Source organism: Convolutriloba macropyga, chromosome 15 (assembly GCF_964194025.1).
Source record: "Convolutriloba macropyga chromosome 15, txConMacr16.3, whole genome shotgun sequence".
Classification (NCBI taxonomy): Eukaryota; Metazoa; Xenacoelomorpha; order Acoela; family Convolutidae; genus Convolutriloba; species Convolutriloba macropyga.
Window position 1 is genome coordinate 15621106 of NC_134482.1, and position 22383 is coordinate 15643488.

General features: G+C 40.6%; 2 protein-coding genes across 2 annotated transcripts in view; both read left to right on the plus strand.

Annotated features, from left to right (window-relative positions):
* Positions 1-22383, plus strand: part of LOC142354050 (uncharacterized) — a 110644-nt gene that overhangs the window by 51137 nt on the left and 37124 nt on the right. The gene's annotated exons all lie outside the window — the stretch shown is intronic.
* LOC142354350 (uncharacterized) overlaps positions 1-22383 on the plus strand; it is a 76113-nt gene that overhangs the window by 40611 nt on the left and 13119 nt on the right. Inside the window, exons 7-8 of the mRNA XM_075406623.1 lie at positions 20551-20776; positions 21383-21586. Of these exons, the coding sequence (XP_075262738.1) occupies positions 20551-20776; positions 21383-21586 (430 nt within the window). The remainder of the gene's footprint in view (positions 1-20550; positions 20777-21382; positions 21587-22383) is intronic.

The window sequence follows — 22383 nt, forward strand, 5'->3', positions numbered from 1 at the left end:
AAAAGTTTTGCATTTGTCCATTCGTTTTTTTAGTAATTCAATCAGAAATCATTAACGTAGGTTTTTTGGACGTACTCTAAATCTAATCAATCGCTAAGAAGGGCAATTCAGACTGTTGGCGCTACTTCAAATCAGCAACAAAAGCCATCAGACAGCAAGAAATAGCCTTGCAAAGTGACGAGACTTAGAATTTGTCAAAACTCAAAATGGTCAAAACTGAAATGTTTTACAAGTTGGGACCGAAATTTGGTATACCACTCGAATTTTGGAATGGAAAACCTGAGAAACCCGACATTATAGCACAAAGTTAAGATAACTTCTAAGCTACTCATGGACCCAACGAAGGTTATTGCATCAGACCCACAAGTGTTGCTATTAGCACTTTTATGGTGCAAAATAGGGATTTTCCGATATTTTGTCATTTATCGTTAAATTTCCTAAGTTTATTTCATTTTATGATACTTTAGGTGTTCAAATTTCTTTTTATGATACTTTAGGTGTTCATTAAAGGCCAAATAACGTACATTTGAGGCATTTAGAGCCACGTAATTAATCCGTGCTTATATCAATAAAAGTAAAAATTGCAGTAATTTGACATTTAATATGTAAACAATGACCAATAACCCAAATGTGTGAATATTAAAACTATATTGTATTCAGAACCATTAGAAGCTTTTACCAAGAGCAGTTGGCTCTCAGATTAGACTAAAAATTGATTCTTTATCAACTTTGGTCTTTTTTTAAGTTTTCCTAGATTTTGAGATCTTGCGAGTTTTAAGTTAGTTGAGATTACCTGACGAGAAGTTAGCAACAATAATAGCTACTGGTTGAAGCCTTACAAACTTCAGCACGAGATTGAACATAGATTCTCACTAGGGGTTTTCTTAACTTCAATCAACAAAATTAAAATTGTGGTCCCTTACGTCCGAGCGACTAATTATTTCGACGAGATTCTGAGTCAATCGAACCCAGTGAAGAACCAGTCCGGCGTAAAGCTCGAGAACCAGGCTGTGAGATATCGGTTCCGCTGAGATTCTTGAGCAGCCGCAACATTTGGTCCGCCGACCCGGACAACAGCAACAGCAGTGACACGAACAGCAACGAATCTTCGATTCGACCTGGTGGACCAAAACACAACCAGCAACGATGGCCAGCAAAAGTCCCAACAGACACTGGAAGACAGCTGATTGGAAGGCGAGTGGTCAACTCAAGACGTTAGAAAAAGAGCAAGCTGACCTACTCAAGTCCTTCTCCAGACACCTCAACGAGCTAGAAGGCTACCTGACACAAAACAAAACAATGACGGTCGAAGGTGCTTATCGATGTTTCTTCGAGACGTACGACAACTTGGAAGACAACCGACTACAACAGAGGTTACTATTAAAACCAAATTATTTTGAAAACTTTGACAATGACACCAAGCGTATGTTAGGAGAAAAGAGTAAAGTTTTACGATGGGTAGTTGACAAAGTACCAGATCTCCGAGACATTGAAGATTGTCGCGCAGTAGTCGTCGACTACCGGAAAGATACATTGCGAGTGTACAAATTATTGGAAGATTCTGTTCCAACGAATTGTTAAAACTCGAAACGAAATTGAAAGCAGAAAAGGCGACTCCGAAAAACAGATACTGTGTAATCAGGCAGAACGGTTATTAGAAAAGCTTGATTAAATTTTCGCAGAATCTCTTCAAATAATGAAGACAGAAGCTCGTCCCCAAGGGTTTGCAAATTTCAGTTATGCTAGAAGTTACTATCGAGACCTGATCAAGCATTACAGGCTCAGCAAGGATTGTGGAAATCAAATATCATTAGTGGTGTCCACATCGGCTGTTGACAAAGACCCAAATGAAACTGTAATTCATACAGGAAACGTAGCACAAGAAAACGGTGAGGAGAACGTCGAGGTCTCTTCCGGGCATTCTGCTACACAAGGAAGCAGAAAACAGCTAAGTATCTCTAACTCGCGATCATCGAGAAGGCGACAGATCGAAGAAATGGAGCTCGAAAACCTAAGAGCTAAGAAAGAAACAGAGCAACGACTGCGAGAGCGGCAGTTGGAGTTGGAGCAGGAGCGTGAGGAAATAGAATTTCGTCGCCAGCAAGAAGAGTTACGTTTACAACAGCAACCAGGACAAGAGTTACCTCTAAAGATGCAATAAAAAGAAGACGAACTGCGTCTTCGACAGCATGAGCGAGCCCTTGAAAACGAAAGAAAGAAAGCAGAGGAAGACGAAGAACAAAGACGTCTGAAACTTGAGCTGACCAAAGGAAGCTCAAGAGCATCTGGGTCAGTGGCAGATGAGATAGAAATTGTTAGATCAAACAGAAATCATGAAAGAACAGCCGGGTGGGCAGAATCAGTGGCTCAACAGTCTGTCTCTAGACGGCCACTATCTCCAAATGTTGTTATCGACCCTCCAACGAATGCCACACAGGACAGTTGACAAACGTTTCAGCACCTACCCGAAAATTACCCCGCTGTTCCAACCGGGTGAAGGACTTTTCTCAACGCAACTGACTGAACCGAGCATTCTCAAGAAACCAGAAATCCGTAAACCAATTAGAGTAACGGACCCACCAGCATCGCCGTTGACAAGGACGACGTTTCAGCAGCAAGGAACGTCAGCAGTTCAAGACAGAAACAGGAGTCAGAGTCCCATTAACAACTCTAGAAACAGGTCTACCGAGAGCAGAAACAGAAGCGCAATGAATCAAACCACTCCCCAAGTCATTTACCAAACAGTACCAAGCAATGGTGCCAGTGGCTTGCAAAAATTAAAACTGACTGAGTTTTCAGGAGACCCCATGGAATGGCCAGAATGGTTAGGTCTTTTTGATGTTGTTCATCAAAAGCCAATCAGCGATACGGAAAAGATGCAATACCTGAAGACCCGTCTCACGGGTCAAGCGAAAGCAGCAATATCGGGAATGGGAGTCAGCTCACAATCATACTATCATGCTTGGGATGTACTCTGTGAGAAGTATGGCAGATCAGATGTCATAGTCAATGCTCAATTCAAGAAAATACATATTCATCCTCCAATTCGGCACGACGATTCCACGAGCATCGTCAAGTTTGCAAATGTGTTTACAAATGTGGTGAACACCTTGACTCAACTTGGATACACATCAGACCTAGAAGCCGAAGCAGGGCTAAGTTCAACAACGAGAAAACTTTCTCCGCAACTGAGAGAACAGTGGTTGCAGTATATGCAAGATCGTCGACTACTGAGAGGCAACCTGATTAATTTCAAAGAGTGGCTTGCCTCCAAAGCTGTAAGTCATGAGAACTTGTTAGCACAGACAAACTCGTTGTTTGAGAGAAACAAATTTCAAAGCCGTGATAAACCGAAGACGAGTACCTTTGCTTCAAACGCTGAAGAGTCAAGCAAACCCAAGAATTTTGAATGTGCCTTCAAAGACGAACAACACCCCGTTTGGACTTGTGAAAGTTCAAATAGATGAAAATAAATGAACGACGAGAGCAAGTCCAGAAGTTCCGACTGTGTTTGAATTGTTTGAGACCAGGTCACATGTCGAAGGACTGCAAAAGCAGGACATGCAGTGTACCCAGCTGATGGCGACACAACAGGTTTTTGCACAGCAACCTACCGAAGAAGGAAACTACAAAGAATGTCTCAGATGCTACAACGGCACTAGCAACTAACATCACCCAAGGAGGACTCCCAGTGGTGCGAATCAAGCTGACAAACAGAGATTTAAGCCTAAATGTACTAGCAATGTGTGATTCGGGATCCGCAATCTCATTTGTGGACAAATCAGTGGTGCCAAAACTCAAACTCCAAGGCCGAAAAGCATCTCTATCAGTAGCAGGGATCCATGGATCACAGGATGTAAAGACTGAAATAGTGCCGATAGCTGTGTCAGCCCATGAGAAGTCTCGACCATTGACAACAGTGCAGTTCTGTGTGCACGAGAAACTGAAGTTGGGTGACCAGATTGTGGAGCTGCAAGAATTGAAAGACCGTTACCCACATCTGAGGAACTCGCCAAATCAGAACTACAATCTAAACGAGGTTCAAGTGATTCTTGGACAAGATTGTTACGACATTCATCACCCTTTTGAGTTCGAGAAGTCAGAAGACAAAACTGCACCATGGGCAGTGAAATCAAAGATTGGTTGGGCCTTAAGTGGACCCCTACCAGCGAAGCAAGCAGCAACTCTGGCAACCACAGCAACATCAATTGCAGATGACAAATTGGCAAACCAGTTGAGTAAGTGGTGGGATATCGAGTCCTACGCCTCAAAGTGCGATGTCACAGGTCATTCAAAAGACGAACAACGAGAAATCAAGACGTTGGAACAAACGACCCGATTCAACGGTGAAAGATACGAAGTTGGACTTCTGTGGCGAGAGGAAGAAGTGGAGTTGCCGAACAACTTCTACTCTGCAATGGTGCAGCTCAAGTCCCTAGAACGACGCCTACAGAAAGATGAGACGCTACGAAAGCGCTATCAGGAAACCATTGACATGGATGTCAACGCTGGATACGTTCGGAAAGTTGATCAAACAGAACTCAATGAAACCCGAAACAGGCTACAATTGTATTTGCCACATCATCCCGTCATAAACCCGCACAAACCCGAAAAAGTCAGAAGAGTGTGCAACGCAGCAGCAAAGTACCAAGGTGTAGCTCTGAACGACAAACTTCTATCTGGACCAGATCTGCTACAGAGTCTGATCGGAATCATTTTTCGCTACCGAGAACACCAAATAGCTTTATCAGCCGACATAGAAGCAATGTTTCTTCAAGTTGCTGTCCCAAACGATGACAGCCGATGTTTACGATTTCTCTGGAGAGAAGATCCAGAGCGGAAAATAGAAGTCTATGAGTATACACGCCACGTTTTTGGGGCGAAAAGCTCGCCGACTTGTGCAAATTACGCTTTGCATCAAATGGCGAAAGATAATGCAGTCAACGACGAAAGTCTCGTCAGAACGGTTCAGCGAAACTTCTACATGGACAACTTCCTAAAGTCAGTAAGAACCCCTCAAGAAGCAATCGAAATCTACCGGAAAGTCAGAGACATCCTCATCAAAGGTGGATTCAATTTGACGAAATGGATAACAAGTGACGATGAAGTCAAGTCACAAATCCCAGAGGCAGACAGATCAATGATAGTTGTGAAGACTTTCGAAGCAGAGCCACAATCATCTTCAATTCTAGGACTCAACTGGAATGTGGACACAGACAGTCTCATTGTCTGTCGTGGAACTGAGCAAGAAGTTCCGGTAAAAATAACTCAGAGAATTGTCCTATCGTTTGTCTCAGCAGTGTTCGACCCACTTGGAATATGTTCACCCTTCACCATACGAATGCGATTTCTACTCAAAAGCATTTTGGCAGCAATGGGACAAGCATGGGACAAAGAGTTGTCAGCAGAACGCTCAAAACTGTTCAGTGATTGGTGCTCTGAGTTGAGAGAAATAAGAACGATGTCAATAAACGGACTTTATTTTGAAAACGGATGCACAAACCTGAGACTTTACATCTTTACCGATGCATCAGAGGAAGCAATGTGCATTGTGGCGATGCAGCAGAGGAAGCAATGTTCATCTGCAAGATGAAGCAACGCTAAAACTGACATATGTAATAGGGAAATGTCGTGTGGCACCCGTCAGACCCATGACGATACCGAAGTTAGAACTCCAAGCCGCAGTTTACGGAGTTCGTCTCAGAAAGCAGATTCTAAACGGGCATGTTGTCAGAATGACAAAATCTATCATTGGACCGACTCATCAACAGTGCTACAGTGGCTACAAGCAGCGCACAAGAAACAACAAGTGTTCGTTGCGAACAGAGCAGCGGAAATACTGGAAAACTCATCGATGGATAAATGGAGACACAAGGCCTCAAGGAGTTCGTATGGCTAAACGGGCCGGCATGGCTCCAGGCAGATGAAGAAAAGTGGCCAAAGCCATGGTGTCAAGTGAACGAAGTTGTAGCTGAGCAAGCTACCAGTACTGTAGCCACAGAAAATAAACTAGACCAACTATTTGACTGGAGACGATACAGTACCTTCAATCGAATTAGAAACTTCATTGACTACTGCATGAGGTTCAAGACGAAGCAGAGGGGTACCCTCAAAGCAGAAGAGATCAATCAAGCAGAACAAATATTGTTTCGATTTATTCAAACCGAAAGCTTCCCGAATGTTTCAAAGTCGATAGAAAACAGCAAAGAAATCTCCAAAACATTAAACATTGTCAAATTGTCACCCTTCATAGAGGAAGATGGAACAATCAGGGTGAAAGGCCGACTAAAGCATTCAAACCTCGCTTAAAATGCCAAACACCCAATATTGTTAACAGCAAAGCATTCAGTAGTACAACTTCTGTTGGAGAGAGCACATCAATACAACCTACATGAGGGCACAGAATATGTGAGAAACATGCTCCAACAAGAGTACTGGATCATTGGAATAAGAATGCTTTAAGGAATTTTAAGTCGAGTTGTATCAAATGCAGACACAGAAATGCCAACCCAATTCACCCACCGATGGCAGATCTACCCAGAGAAGGGCTTGATGAACATGTGTTCCCATTCACCCATACCGGAGTCGACTACTTCGGACCCTTTGAAGTGAAGTTCCTACGACGTACTTTGAAGAGAAGGTGCTGTCTCTTCACTTGCCTGACAACCAGAGCAGTACACATCGAAGTCACACAGTCATTGGACATCGAGTCATGTCTAGCTGCAGTGACAAGATTCATTGCAAGACGTGGCTACCCGAACACCATCATCAGTGACAACGGAACGAACTTCGTTGGAGCAGCCAATGAGCTGAAAGCATTCATGAACGAGTGGGACAAAGATAAAATTGAGGGTGATTTAGCACAGAAAAAGATTTTTTGGAAATTCAATCCTCACGGAGCTCCGTTACTTTGGTGGAATCTGGGAAAGACTGGTTCAAAGTTGCAAGAAAGTCATGATTGCAATCTTGGACAGCCGAAGCCTCACCGATGAGGTATTCAGTACAACGACGTGTCTTGTGGAGCAACTCTCATCGCAAGACCCCTGACAGCAGTAAGTGACGACCCAGAGGATCTGACAGCACTGACACCCAATCATTTCTTGCTAGCACGAGAAAATGCAAGTGCACCATTTATGCCATCCAGCAAGCGCTACCAGGATCTGCGAAAACCCTTCAAAACGGCTCAAGCATATGCCGACATGATCTGGAAAAGATAGTGAATTTGTGACGACATGATCTAGACACGTGAAAATCTTCCACAATGGAACCAGAGATCGAAGTTGTCAAAAGAACATGTGCGAAACCTGAAAGAAGGTGAGTTAGTGTGGCTAGTAGATAACTCTGTGAAACGCTGTGAATACAAATTGGGACGAATCATTGAGATCTTCACTGGCAACGACGGAGTCGTGAGATCAGCGAGTGTCAAAACGGCACATGGAGTGCTAAACCGGCCAGTCGTGAAGTTAGCGCCAGTATCCTACGATGGTGTTTCCGAGATCGAAAACAGGGCCGGCGATGTTGGCGCCACTTCAAATCAGCTACAAAAGCCATCAGATAGCAAGAAATAACGTTTGAAACTGAAAAAAAACTTAGAATTTGTCAAAACTCAAAAATTGTCAAAACTGAAAATTTACAAGTTGGGACCGAAAATCTGTACACCCCCCCCCCGATTTTTGAAAGGCAAAACACGAGCTACCCGAGGTTATGGCACACGGTTAGAGTTACCTCTGAGCTACTGAAGGACCCAACGAAATTTAGTGCATCATACCCATTGGTGTGGCTATTAACACTTATATGGTGCAAAAAGTGCTTTTTTCGATATTTTGTCATTTATTGTTAACTTCTTAAATTGTTAATTCTATGATCCCTTAGGTGTTTATTAAAGGTCATGTCTCATACATTTGAGGCATTTAGTGCTACGTAATAACCATCCGTGCTTATGTCAACAAAAGTAAATATTGTAGTAATTCGACATTTACTATGTAAACAATGACCTAAATCATTTTCTTGATTAACCAATCAGAAACAACTAGCGATGATGTTATAAATGATAAATATTTGAGCCGCAACACATTGTTTCAATTGAATAGATTTTAAGTTCTTTCACGCATTGAATTACGCATTGTGGTGAATACGGCAAAAGTCAAAAGAGCAAAATCGAAAGATCAAAAGAAACAGGATAAGCATGTAAAGCCCGATCATTAAGTCGTAGTCCATTAGGTTGCCAAAGTTCATTAAAGTGATTGCTGATTGGCATTAGTTTTCTGCTTAATAGCGTTGTGTTTGGAAGCTGAAACAAGTGTTCTTTTGGAATCTAACCGAATATGCAGAATTTGCACACCAAATGGAAAAAAAATTGACACTTAGAAAAATCCTGTCAAGTTTTCTTATTTTTTTTCTGTTTCAATCCCAATATGGGTCAGCGGCTGCTATTTTCCGGCAATTTGCTGGCTATGTTTTTGTTGGCTTTTCCCAACTGTTTAACAAACTGAAAATTAGGAAAATATGAAACTTCTTGGAACACATGCCCTAAAACGCCTGAAAAACACATTTAGAGATCAAATTGACTCAAAAGTTGCAGAATTGGGATATTGGATTTTTGAAATACTAAAAACGGAAAATAATTTTAAAAATTATCGTAGAAAACAGTTTATTTTCTCGTTTCATCTTCAAATAATCTATTTCCAAAATTTTAAAGTGAGTTTCAAAATTAAGTCAAGCAGGTGGTTTTCATTCAAGAATTAGCAACTGCAGTCGACCGAACTAGTACGGAGTTATCAATATTTTTTAGAATTAAGATAAATGAGGGTTAAATTTTTAATGAAGTATATAGAACCATTAGAAACTGTTATACAGAGCAGTTGGCTCTCAGATTGGCTAAAACTTGATTCTTTAACAACTTTAGTCTTTTTTGCTAAGTTTTGCTAGATCTTAAGATCTTGCGAATTTTAAGTTAATTGAGCTTACATAACGAGAATTTAGCAACAATACTGGCTACAGGCTGAGGCCTTACAAAGTTCAGCACGAGATTGGACATAGATTATCACTAAGGATTTTCTTAACTTCAATCAACAAAATTAAAGTTAGTCCTTTAATACGTCCGAGCGACTAATTATTTCTGCGAGATCGTTAGTGCGTAATTCAAACGTAAACATTTGAAATAAAAATGGGATCTTTTTTGTTTCGAAAAATTTATGCTCACTAGGCTGGGGGGGAACAGAATAGATCCAAAAATTGTTATCTTTAAAACTCAATATTTCGTCGAGAAGCGACTTGAGAAAATCTTTTCATCGATCGGTTCAGTTTTTTTAGGTCTTTTCATTGGTACCGAGTGAAAATCTCTCTGAAAAAGAATATCCGTCCACTTAGTTTGTCACAAAATAGAGGGCTCATATAATGTTTTTAACCCGCATTACTTTGGGGTTTGTATCAACTAATTATCTTAGGAAATTTGCAGAGGGCTGCTATGCGAAGCGAATGTTAAGCGAAGAATCAAAGACTGTCATTAACAACCAATAACTCAAATAGACACTCGCGACCCCAGATGTCGATGATTTATAATAAAATCTTCATGAGGCAACGTTGTTGATTAACCAAATCAAATACAGATCCCATTTTTGTTTGAGTGTGAATTACAAAGAAAAGTATGCAGTTGAGGGTTATGCAGAATGGTTGTACTTAAAATTAATGACTGCAGCATCTGTATTTTGTTAAATTTTTCTAATAGTCGACAATATTAGTTGAAGGTTGCCAAATAGAAAATAAAAGTTTTGCATTTGTCCATTCGTTTTTTTAGTAATTCAATCAGAAATCATTAACGTAGGTTTTTTGGACGTACTCTAAATCTAATCAATCGCTAAGAAGGGCAATTCAGACTGTTGGCGCTACTTCAAATCAGCAACAAAAGCCATCAGACAGCAAGAAATAGCCTTGCAAAGTGACGAGACTTAGAATTTGTCAAAACTCAAAATGGTCAAAACTGAAATGTTTTACAAGTTGGGACCGAAATTTGGTATACCACTCGAATTTTGGAATGGAAAACCTGAGAAACCCGACATTATAGCACAAAGTTAAGATAACTTCTAAGCTACTCATGGACCCAACGAAGGTTATTGCATCAGACCCACAAGTGTTGCTATTAGCACTTTTATGGTGCAAAATAGGGATTTTCCGATATTTTGTCATTTATCGTTAAATTTCCTAAGTTTATTTCAATTTATGATACTTTAGGTGTTCAAATTTCTTTTTATGATACTTTAGGTGTTCATTAAAGGCCAAATAACGTACATTTGAGGCATTTAGAGCCACGTAATTAATCCGTGCTTATATCAATAAAAGTAAAAATTGCAGTAATTTGACATTTAATATGTAAACAATGACCAATAACCCAAATGTGTGAATATTAAAACTATATTGTATTCAGAACCATTAGAAGCTTTTACCAAGAGCAGTTGGCTCTCAGATTAGACTAAAAATTGATTCTTTATCAACTTTGGTCTTTTTTTAAGTTTTCCTAGATTTTGAGATCTTGCGAGTTTTAAGTTAGTTGAGATTACCTGACGAGAAGTTAGCAACAATAATAGCTACTGGTTGAAGCCTTACAAACTTCAGCACGAGATTGAACATAGATTCTCACTAGGGGTTTTCTTAACTTCAATCAACAAAATTAAAATTGTGGTCCCTTACGTCCGAGCGACTAATTATTTCGACGAGATTCTGAGTCAATCGAACCCAGTGAAGAACCAGTCCGGCGTAAAGCTCGAGAACCAGGCTGTGAGATATCGGTTCCGCTGAGATTCTTGAGCAGCCGCAACATTTGGTCCGCCGACCCGGACAACAGCAACAGCAGTGACACGAACAGCAACGAATCTTCGATTCGACCTGGTGGACCAAAACACAACCAGCAACGATGGCCAGCAAAAGTCCCAACAGACACTGGAAGACAGCTGATTGGAAGGCGAGTGGTCAACTCAAGACGTTAGAAAAAGAGCAAGCTGACCTACTCAAGTCCTTCTCCAGACACCTCAACGAGCTAGAAGGCTACCTGACACAAAACAAAACAATGACGGTCGAAGGTGCTTATCGATGTTTCTTCGAGACGTACGACAACTTGGAAGACAACCGACTACAACAGAGGTTACTATTAAAACCAAATTATTTTGAAAACTTTGACAATGACACCAAGCGTATGTTAGGAGAAAAGAGTAAAGTTTTACGATGGGTAGTTGACAAAGTACCAGATCTCCGAGACATTGAAGATTGTCGCGCAGTAGTCGTCGACTACCGGAAAGATACATTGCGAGTGTACAAATTATTGGAAGATTCTGTTCCAACGAATTGTTAAAACTCGAAAAGAAATTGAAAGCAGAAAAGGCGACTCCGAAAAACAGATACTGTGTAATCAGGCAGAACGGTTATTAGAAAAGCTTGATTAAATTTTCGCAGAATCTCTTCAAATAATGAAGACAGAAGCTCGTCCCCAAGGGTTTGCAAATTTCAGTTATGCTAGAAGTTACTATCGAGACCTGATCAAGCAGTACAGGCTCAGCAAGGATTGTGGAAATCAAATATCATTAGTGGTGTCCACATCGGCTGTTGACAAAGACCCAAATGAAACTGTAATTCATACAGGAAACGTAGCACAAGAAAACGGTGAGGAGAACGTCGAGGTCTCTTCCGGGCATTCTGCTACACAAGGAAGCAGAAAACAGCTAAGTATCTCTAACTCGCGATCATCGAGAAGGCGACAGATCGAAGAAATGGAGCTCGAAAACCTAAGAGCTAAGAAAGAAACAGAGCAACGACTGCGAGAGCGGCAGTTGGAGTTGGAGCAGGAGCGTGAGGAAATAGAATTTCGTCGCCAGCAAGAAGAGTTACGTTTACAACAGCAACCAGGACAAGAGTTACCTCTAAAGATGCAATAAAAAGAAGACGAACTGCGTCTTCGACAGCATGAGCGAGCCCTTGAAAACGAAAGAAAGAAAGCAGAGGAAGACGAAGAACAAAGACGTCTGAAACTTGAGCTGACCAAAGGAAGCTCAAGAGCATCTGGGTCAGTGGCAGATGAGATAGAAATTGTTAGATCAAACAGAAATCATGAAAGAACAGCCGGGTGGGCAGAATCAGTGGCTCAACAGTCTGTCTCTAGACGGCCACTATCTCCAAATGTTGTTATCGACCCTCCAACGAATTCCACACAGGACAGTTGACAAACGTTTCAGCACCTACCCGAAAATTACCCCGCTGTTCCAACCGGGTGAAGGACTTTTCTCAACGCAACTGACTGAACCGAGCATTCTCAAGAAACCAGAAATCCGTAAACCAATTAGAGTAACGGACCCACCAGCATCGCCGTTGACAAGGACGACGTTTCAGCAGCAAGGAACGTCAGCAGTTCAAGACAGAAACAGGAGTCAGAGTCCCATTAACAACTCTCGAAACAGGTCTACCGAGAGCAGAAACAGAAGCGCAATGAATCAAACCACTCCCCAAGTCATTTACCAAACAGTACCAAGCAATGGTGCCAGTGGCTTGCAAAAATTAAAACTGACTGAGTTTTCAGGAGACCCCATGGAATGGCCAGAATGGTTAGGTCTTTTTGATGTTGTTCATCAAAAGCCAATCAGCGATACGGAAAAGATGCAATACCTGAAGACCCGTCTCACGGGTCAAGCGAAAGCAGCAATATCGGGAATGGGAGTCAGCTCACAATCATACTATCATGCTTGGGATGTACTCTGTGAGAAGTATGGCAGATCAGATGTCATAGTCAATGCTCAATTCAAGAAAATACATATTCATCCTCCAATTCGGCACGACGATTCCACGAGCATCGTCAAGTTTGCAAATGTGTTTACTAATGTGGTGAACACCTTGACTCAACTTGGATACACATCAGACCTAGAAGCCGAAGCAGGGCTAAGTTCAACAACGAGAAAACTTTCTCCGCAACTGAGAGAACAGTGGTTGCAGTATATGCAAGATCGTCGACTACTGAGAGGCAACCTGATTAATTTCAAAGAGTGGCTTGCCTCCAAAGCTGTAAGTCATGAGAACTTGTTAGCACAGACAAACTCGTTGTTTGAGAGAAACAAATTTCAAAGCCGTGATAAACCGAAGACGAGTACCTTTGCTTCAAACGCTGAAGAGTCAAGCAAACCCAAGAATTTTGAATGTGCCTTCAAAGACGAACAACACCCCGTTTGGACTTGTGAAAAGTTCAAATAGATGAAAATAAATGAACGACGAGAGCAAGTCCAGAAGTTCCGACTGTGTTTGAATTGTTTGAGACCAGGTCACATGTCGAAGGACTGCAAAAGCAGGACATGCAGTGTACCCAGCTGATGGCGACACAACAGGTTTTTGCACAGCAACCTACCGAAGAAGGAAACTACAAAGAATGTCTCAGATGCTACAACGGCACTAGCAACTAACATCACCCAAGGAGGACTCCCAGTGGTGCGAATCAAGCTGACAAACAGAGATTTAAGCCTAAATGTACTAGCAATGTGTGATTCGGGATCCGCAATCTCATTTGTGGACAAATCAGTGGTGCCAAAACTCCAACTCCAAGGCCGAAAAGCATCTCTATCAGTAGCAGGGATCCATGGATCACAGGATGTAAAGACTGAAATAGTGCCGATAGCTGTGTCAGCCCATGAGAAGTCTCGACCATTGACAACAGTGCAGTTCTGTGTGCACGAGAAACTGAAGTTGGGTGACCAGATTGTGGAGCTGCAAGAATTGAAAGACCGTTACCCACATCTGAGGAACTCGCCAAATCAGAACTACAATCTAAACGAGGTTCAAGTGATTCTTGGACAAGATTGTTACGACATTCATCACCCTTTTGAGTTCGAGAAGTCAGAAGACAAAACTGCACCATGGGCAGTGAAATCAAAGATTGGTTGGGCCTTAAGTGGACCCCTACCAGCGAAGCAAGCAGCAACTCTGGCAACCACAGCAACATCAATTGCAGATGACAAATTGGCAAACCAGTTGAGTAAGTGGTGGGATATCGAGTCCTACGCCTCAAAGTGCGATGTCACAGGTCATTCAAAAGACGAACAACGAGAAATCAAGACGTTGGAACAAACGACCCGATTCAACGGTGAAAGATACGAAGTTGGACTTCTGTGGCGAGAGGAAGAAGTGGAGTTGCCGAACAACTTCTACTCTGCAATGGTGCAGCTCAAGTCCCTAGAACGACGCCTACAGAAAGATGAGACGCTACGAAAGCGCTATCAGGAAACCATTGACATGGATGTCAACGCTGGATACGTTCGGAAAGTTGATCAAACAGAACTCAATGAAACCCGAAACAGGCTACAATTGTATTTGCCACATCATCCCGTCATAAACCCGCACAAACCCGAAAAAGTCAGAAGAGTGTGCAACGCAGCAGCAAAGTACCATGGTGTAGCTCTGAACGACAAACTTCTATCTGGACCAGATCTGCTACAGAGTCTGATCGGAATCATTTTTCGCTACCGAGAACACCAAATAGCTTTATCAGCCGACATAGAAGCAATGTTTCTTCAAGTTGCTGTCCCAAACGATGACAGCCGATGTTTACGATTTCTCTGGAGAGAAGATCCAGAGCGGAAAATAGAAGTCTATGAGTATACACGCCACGTTTTTGGGGCGAAAAGCTCGCCGACTTGTGCAAATTACGCTTTGCATCAAATGGCGAAAGATAATGCAGTCAACGACGAAGGTCTCGTCAGAACGGTTCAGCGAAACTTCTACATGGACAACTTCCTAAAGTCAGTAGGAACCCCTCAAGAAGCAATCGAAATCTACCGGAAAGTCAGAGACATCCTCATCAAAGGTGGATTCAATTTGACGAAATGGATAACAAGTGACGATGAAGTCAAGTCACAAATCCCAGAGGCAGACAGATCAATGATAGTTGTGAAGACTTTCGAAGCAGAGCCACAATCATCTTCAATTCTAGGACTCAACTGGAATGTGGACACAGACAGTCTCATTGTCTGTCGTGGAACTGAGCAAGAAGTTCCGGTAAAAATAACTCAGAGAATTGTCCTATCGTTTGTCTCAGCAGTGTTCGACCCACTTGGAATATGTTCACCCTTCACCATACGAATGCGATTTCTACTCAAAAGCATTTTGGCAGCAATGGGACAAGCATGGGACAAAGAGTCGTCAGCAGAACGCTCAAAACTGTTCAGTGATTGGTGCTCTGAGTTGAGAGAAATAAGAACGATGTCAATAAACGGACTTTATTTTGAAAACGGATGCACAAACCTGAGACTTTACATCTTTACCGATGCATCAGAGGAAGCAATGTGCATTGTGGCGATGCAGCAGAGGAAGCAATGTTCATCTGCAAGATGAAGCAACGCTAAAACTGACATATGTAATAGGGAAATGTCGTGTGGCACCCGTCAGACCCATGACGATACCGAAGTTAGAACTCCAAGCCGCAGTTTACGGAGTTCGTCTCAGAAAGCAGATTCTAAACGGGCATGTTGTCAGAATGACAAAATCTATCATTGGACCGACTCATCAACAGTGCTACAGTGGCTACAAGCCGCGCACAAGAAACAACAAGTGTTCGTTGCGAACCGAGCAGCGGAAATACTGGAAAACTCATCGATGGATAAATGGAGACACAAGGCCTCAAGGAGTTCGTATGGCTAAACGGGCCGGCATGGCTCCAGGCAGATGAAGAAAAGTGGCCAAAGCCATGGTGTCAAGTGAACGAAGTTGTAGCTGAGCAAGCTACCAGTACTGTAGCCACAGAAAATAAACAAGACCAACTATTTGACTGGAGACGATACAGTACCTTCAATCGAATTAGAAACTTCATTGACTACTGCATGAGGTTCAAGACGAAGCAGAGGGGTACCCTCAAAGCAGAAGAGATCAATCAAGCAGAACAAATATTGTTTCGATTTATTCAAACCGAAAGCTTCCCGAATGTTTCAAAGTCGATAGAAAACAGCAAAGAAATCTCCAAAACATTAAACATTGTCAAATTGTCACCCTTCATAGAGGAAGATGGAACAATCAGGGTGAAAGGCCGACTAAAGCATTCAAACCTCGCTTAAAATGCCAAACACCCAATATTGTTAACAGCAAAGCATTCAGTAGTACAACTTCTGTTGGAGAGAGCACATCAATACAACCTACATGAGGGCACAGAATATGTGAGAAACATGCTCCAACAAGAGTACTGGATCATTGGAATAAGAATGCTTTAAGGAATTTTAAGTCGAGTTGTATCAAATGCAGACACAGAAATGCCAACCCAATTCACCCACCGATGGCAGATCTACCCAGAGAAGGGCTTGATGAACATGTGTTCCCATTCACCCATACCGGAGTCGACTACTTCGGACCCTTTGAAGTGAAGTTCCTACGACGTACTTTGAAGAGAAGGTGCTGTCTCTTCACTTGCCTGACAACCAGAGCAGTACACATCGAAGTCACACAGTCATTGGACATCGAGTCATGTCTAGCTGCAGTGACAAGATTCATTGCAAGACGTGGCTACCCGAACACCATCATCAGTGACAACGGAACGAACTTCGTTGGAGCAGCCAATGAGCTGAAAGCATTCATGAACGAGTGGGACAAAGATAAAATTGAGGGTGATTTAGCACAGAAAAAGATTTTTTGGAAATTCAATCCTCCCGGAGCTCCGTTACTTTGGTGGAATCTGGGAAAGACTGGTTCAAAGTTGCAAGAAAGTCATGATTGCAATCTTGGACAGCCGAAGCCTCACCGATGAGGTATTCAGTACAATGACGTGTCTTGTGGAGCAACTCTCATCGCAAGACCCCTGACAGCAGTAAGTGACGACCCAGAGGATCTGACAGCACTGACACCCAATCATTTCTTGCTAGCACGAGAAAATGCAAGTGCACCATTTATGCCATCCAGCAAGCGCTACCAGGATCTGCGAAAACCCTTCAAAACGGCTCAAGCATATGACGACATGATCTGGAAAAGATAGTGAATTTGTGACGACATGATCTAGACACGTGAAAATCTTCCACAATGGAACCAGAGATCGAAGTTGTCAAAAGAACATGTGCGAAACCTGAAAGAAGGTGAGTTAGTGTGGCTAGTAGATAACTCTGTGAAACGCTGTGAATACAAATTGGGACGAATCATTGAGATCTTCACTGGCAACGACGGAGTTGTGAGATCAGCGAGTGTCAAAACGGCACATGGAGTGCTAAACCGGCCAGTCGTGAAGTTAGCGCCAGTATCCTACGATGGTGTTTCCGAGATCGAAAACAGGGCCGGCGATGTTGGCGCCACTTCAAATCAGCTACAAAAGCCATCAGATAGCAAGAAATAACGTTTGAAACTGAAAAAAACTTAGAATTTGTCAAAACTCAAAAATTGTCAAAACTGAAAATTTACAAGTTGGGACCGAAAATCTGTACACCCCCCCGATTTTTGAAAGGCAAAACACGAGCTACCCGAGGTTATGGCACACGGTTAGAGTTACCTCTGAGCTACTGAAGGACCCAACGAAATTTAGTGCATCATACCCATTGGTGTGGCTTTTAACACTTGTATGGTGCAAAAAGTGCTTTTTTCGATATTTTGTCATTTATTGTTAACTTCTTAAATTGTTAATTCTATGATCCCTTAGGTGTTCATTAAAGGTCATGTCTCATACATTTGAGGCATTTAGTGCTACGTAATAACAATCCGTGCTTATGTCAACAAAAGTAAATATTGTAGTAATTCGACATTTACTATGTAAACAATGACCTAAATCATTTTCTTGATTAACCAATCAGAAACAACTAGCGATGATGTTATAAATGATGAATATTTGAGCCGCAACACATTGTTTCAATTGAATAGATTTTAAGTTCTTTCACGCATTGAATTACGCATTGTGGTGAATACGGCAAAAGTCAAAAGAGCAAAATCGAAAGATCAAAAGAAACAGGATAAGCATGTAAAGCCCGATCATTAAGTCGTAGTCCATTAGGTTGCCAAAGTTCATTAAAGTGATTGCTGATTGGCATTAGTTTTCTGCTTAATAGCGTTGTGTTTGGAAGCTGAAACAAGTGTTCTTTTGGAATCTAACCGAATATGCAGAATTTGCACACCAAATGGAAAAAAAATTGACACTTAGAAAAATCCTGTCAAGTTTTCTTATTTTTTTCTGTTTCAATCCCAATATTGGTCAGCGGCTGCTATTTTCCGGCAATTTGCTGGCTATGTTTTTGTTGGCTTTTCCCAACTGTTTAACAAACTGAAAATTAGGAAAATATGAAACTTCTTGGAACACATGCCCTAAAACGCCTGAAAAACACATTTAGAGATCAAATTGACTCAAAAGTTGCAGAATTGAGATATTGGATTTTTGAAATACTAAAAACGGAAAATAATTTTAAAAATTATCGTAGAAAACAGTTTATTTTCTCGTTTCATCTTCAAATAATCTATTTCCAAAATTTTAAAGTGAGTTTCAAAATTAAGTCAAGCAGGTGGTTTTCATTCAAGAATTAGCAACTGCAGTCGACCGAACTAGTACGGAGTTATCAATATTTTTTAGAATTAAGATAAATGAGGGTTAAATTTTTAATGAAGTAGTGATTTTTTTCCCGTTTTTTATAAGATTTTGTTCTGAATCTCAGTACCAGGTGCGTTCCAGGCGATAGGATGTTTGATTCGATGGAGATGCTACAGCAGTCTGTCCTTATTTCTGTTTTAAATAATAAAAACTTTCTTGTTCTTCAATGATTCACTTCAACTGAAAACCAAGTCATGTTGTTCTTTAATTGTTCAGTTTAGCAAAAAAACAATTGTCAAAACTGGCAAAATATTTGAATCGAGAACATCAAAATAAATCAGAGAAAGAACTTATCTCTTTGATCGACTTCATCCTTTTGAATTTCCTGACTCTTCATTGACTTTCAAGTTTTCTCCTTTCATTTGATTCAATGTTGATGTAATTGAAAACCTGCACTTAAATCACCATCATGAAAAGAATTTTTGAACTGTTTTCAGGCTTAATTTAATTCCTAAGACCATACCTAATTACCGGAGTATAGTGTGCGGGAATAACAAAATTTCTTGTCAAAAAAAGACAAATTCCTGGCATATTTAGGACATGTTTTTGTTGGTTTCTTTTTACTCTTTCTTTGAAAAAGATTTTCCGATTTTTCTTTATTCAAAATGAATAGTAAAAAGGTTACCAGCTGATTTACCTGAAACAAGAAGGAAATGTTTACAATAGAGTTGGGGTTGAAGAGCATGTCCGATTAGTTTTTTTGCATGTTCCAACAGCTGGTAGTTTTTTGCGGACCTAGTTTTTTCAAGCCAGACATTCTGATAGTTTATTATTACTGAGGTAAACTTTGTTTCTGCATTTTGCAAGTTTTTGCATTTCGTTGTTCTTGTCAGTTGCGCTCCAACAAAGTTTGAAACAAACGTATTGGTCTTTCATGCAAAACTTTCGCATGTCCGTTTTGACTTTTCGAGTGAATTTTTCGCCCTCGACTTTTACGTTTTGCGTGAATTTCTAATTTCTTTCATTCACAATTGTCAGCAGCTGAACTCAAGAGGCGGTAGTTCAGTACTGAAAGTCAAATGAAAAGTGTGCCGATTTTGGTGTAATTTTTTCACTTTAGCAGTTCTTCAGACTTTATTCGGTTATATTTGAACATTAGATGTCTTTGAAAAGCCTTTTAATTTAAGACATTTAACACTGATGGTTCTGAAGTTCTTTCTGTTCCCCCCCCCCACCCCAGTGTTTTTTACGCCCCCTGGTTACAAATTTTATGCTGTTATATATAGCTCGCTACTATGTAACAAAATAGCACTTGTGCATGGGGTGCGGCAAAAATATAAGACCACTAAGCTGGGGGGCCAAAACTGAATAGATCCGAAAATTCTGTGTTACGCACAGACTCGCACTAGCCGCCTGGTTCCCTTTATAATTTGTGAAGCAAAATGGGAAGCCGAATAGCTAAAAATAGATGGTGTTTGGCGTCTTTTATTGAGGATCTTAATGAGTTACTGCCTTGTTGCGATCGGTTTATAACTTTGAGCATATTTTTAAAAATTAAAATTGTCTTACTTTTGCTGTAAGAATCAATTTGGTTTGATTCCCTTCCATAAAGAATTTATCGTCAATACACATGTGTTGAAATTAAGAATAGGAGATAGTTACAAGAAGTTTTTGTTTTAATTGCGTATAATTATCGAAATGATAGCACAATTTTAACTGGTGCTAATTTAAAGTTACCAGGAGATCAATTAAAACTAATTGTTCATTTTAAGGGAGGAAATGATATTAAGTGCTCTACAAACCAAAAAGGAGTAGGAAATTAATATGAAGACAATCGCTGTAAATTCGGAAATTAAGGAACTTATCAGAAATAACGATATCTGAAAACGAAATTCATAAATTCTTTTTTTACTCGCAAAAAATTAAACCATAGATGAAATTTTTGATTTATAGGTTTTACTAGTGGTTCACAGTTTTGAAGACCGTTTTTAAGTAATTTGACTATTTGATTGGTTTCCCATATTTGATAGACATTATTTCAGTTATGAAGGAAAAACGGAAAAAGACTATTCGGGAAAAGGTGTTCGGACTGGGAAGAGTATCGAGGTCAAAGAGGAACAACAGCTTCAGTGTCGCGAGCACAAAGTCTCGATTCTCGTTCGATGGCGAAGAGTGTGATGATTTCTCAATTGGGAGACGTCCCTCGGAACCGAGTCCTCCCGAAGCACCGCCTATTTATGACTTGCCTCCATTCGAGTTAGACGAAAGGTTTGTAGCATCTTCGGAACTACTCTGATCCAGTCCCCCACCACTGCCCCCTTCCGCCCCTCACCAGTTCAGTTTAGGACCCTCAACTGCAATTCATGGGTTGGTGTTGTTATATAATATCAACTTGTAAGTTGAAACATGAAAAAAGGGGGAAGTGGAGCTGCAAGTAATATTTTCTCATTAAGAGTAAAGGGGTTGTCAACGAAAGAGATCCGGTTTTGTTAACTGGTTATCCTATGTCGCAAGCAAAGTCACCTGAAAATCGCATTTTTAAATATACGGAATGAAATATAGAATAAAACCTTCAATTTTGTTTCCGAGCTGTATGCAAGTGGAGACAACTTCAAAGCAATCAAACCTAGTTTTATCAATTCCTTTAAAGGCTGAATGTTCAAAAGCTCTTTACGATATAAGTTTTACAAAATATTGTATTATTTTCTTCTTAGAAAAGAACTGATCATAATCAATAGAACAATATCAGTGGTTATAGCATGCTTGTGTGAAATTTTGCATCTTCTCTTAAAATTTGACCTGAATTAATATGCCTAACAAGAAAATGATTTCGAATTGAAATCGGTCATTTTTATCGAGTGTCAACTTTTCCAGGTTCAAAGCGGAGTTCGTCAAACGCCTTGTGGGTAAATCGGGCCAGCGAAGTACAGATGACTCGAATCTACCCAAAGATGCTGCAAGCAATGTGGGAATAGATCGAAGTTCTGATCGGTTTCTGCAGGTTGACGATTCCGTTCCTGGTGGAAGGAAAGAGAGTGATGGAAACTTTGGACTGGCCAAATTTGATAGAATCAAAAGGTAAAAAATACTATTATTTGATCTCGAACAAAATTAGAAGCAATTATCATTAACTTGTCTTTTTTATGCAAAATTGTTTGCTTGGCCGTTTTCTTCTAGAACATTCATTCGATTTCACTTATCAAGTGGCCTTTCACATTGCCTTTTTATGATTTTTTTTCTGAATGATTTCAATTGCGAGCATTCAGATAATAAGTCTATTGTTGAAATAAAACGATTGTAAGAGAAGTGGTTACTGCGCGGGACTGTTATCCGGGAGGTCGAGGGTAGGAACCCGTCCCTAGTTCAATTTTTTGCATCATGAAAGTTTTTCTAGCCTATGCCCCTTTCTAAATTGATTGCTTCACTAAACGTTCGAGAGCAATTCGTCTGAGGTTAGTCGACTTAAACACATGTTTCTTATTGGAAAGATGAAAACAAAAACAATACTTAAAGCTAAAATTAGGTGTTTGTCTTGTCAATAGTCACCGTCAGCCTCTCAACAGCTATTATTAAGACGCTCTCCTTTTAATTCGCTTTACATTTTGATCACTTTTTTCGCTTTAGATAAGTAACGATTTTCACGTTTGACTTCTGGCTTACTTCACTCACTGTTTCAACTGAATGGATTTGTAATTGTTTTACGCATTCAATTGCGCAATGTGGTGAATACTGTCAAAGTCAAAGGATCAAAATCAAAAGAGACGGGATGAACCGCTCATTAAGTCATTGAGAATTAGGTTATTAAATTTCATCAGAGTGTTTGCTAGCTGACATTGGAATTAAACTTATTAGCTTTCAGTTTAGAAGCTGCATTA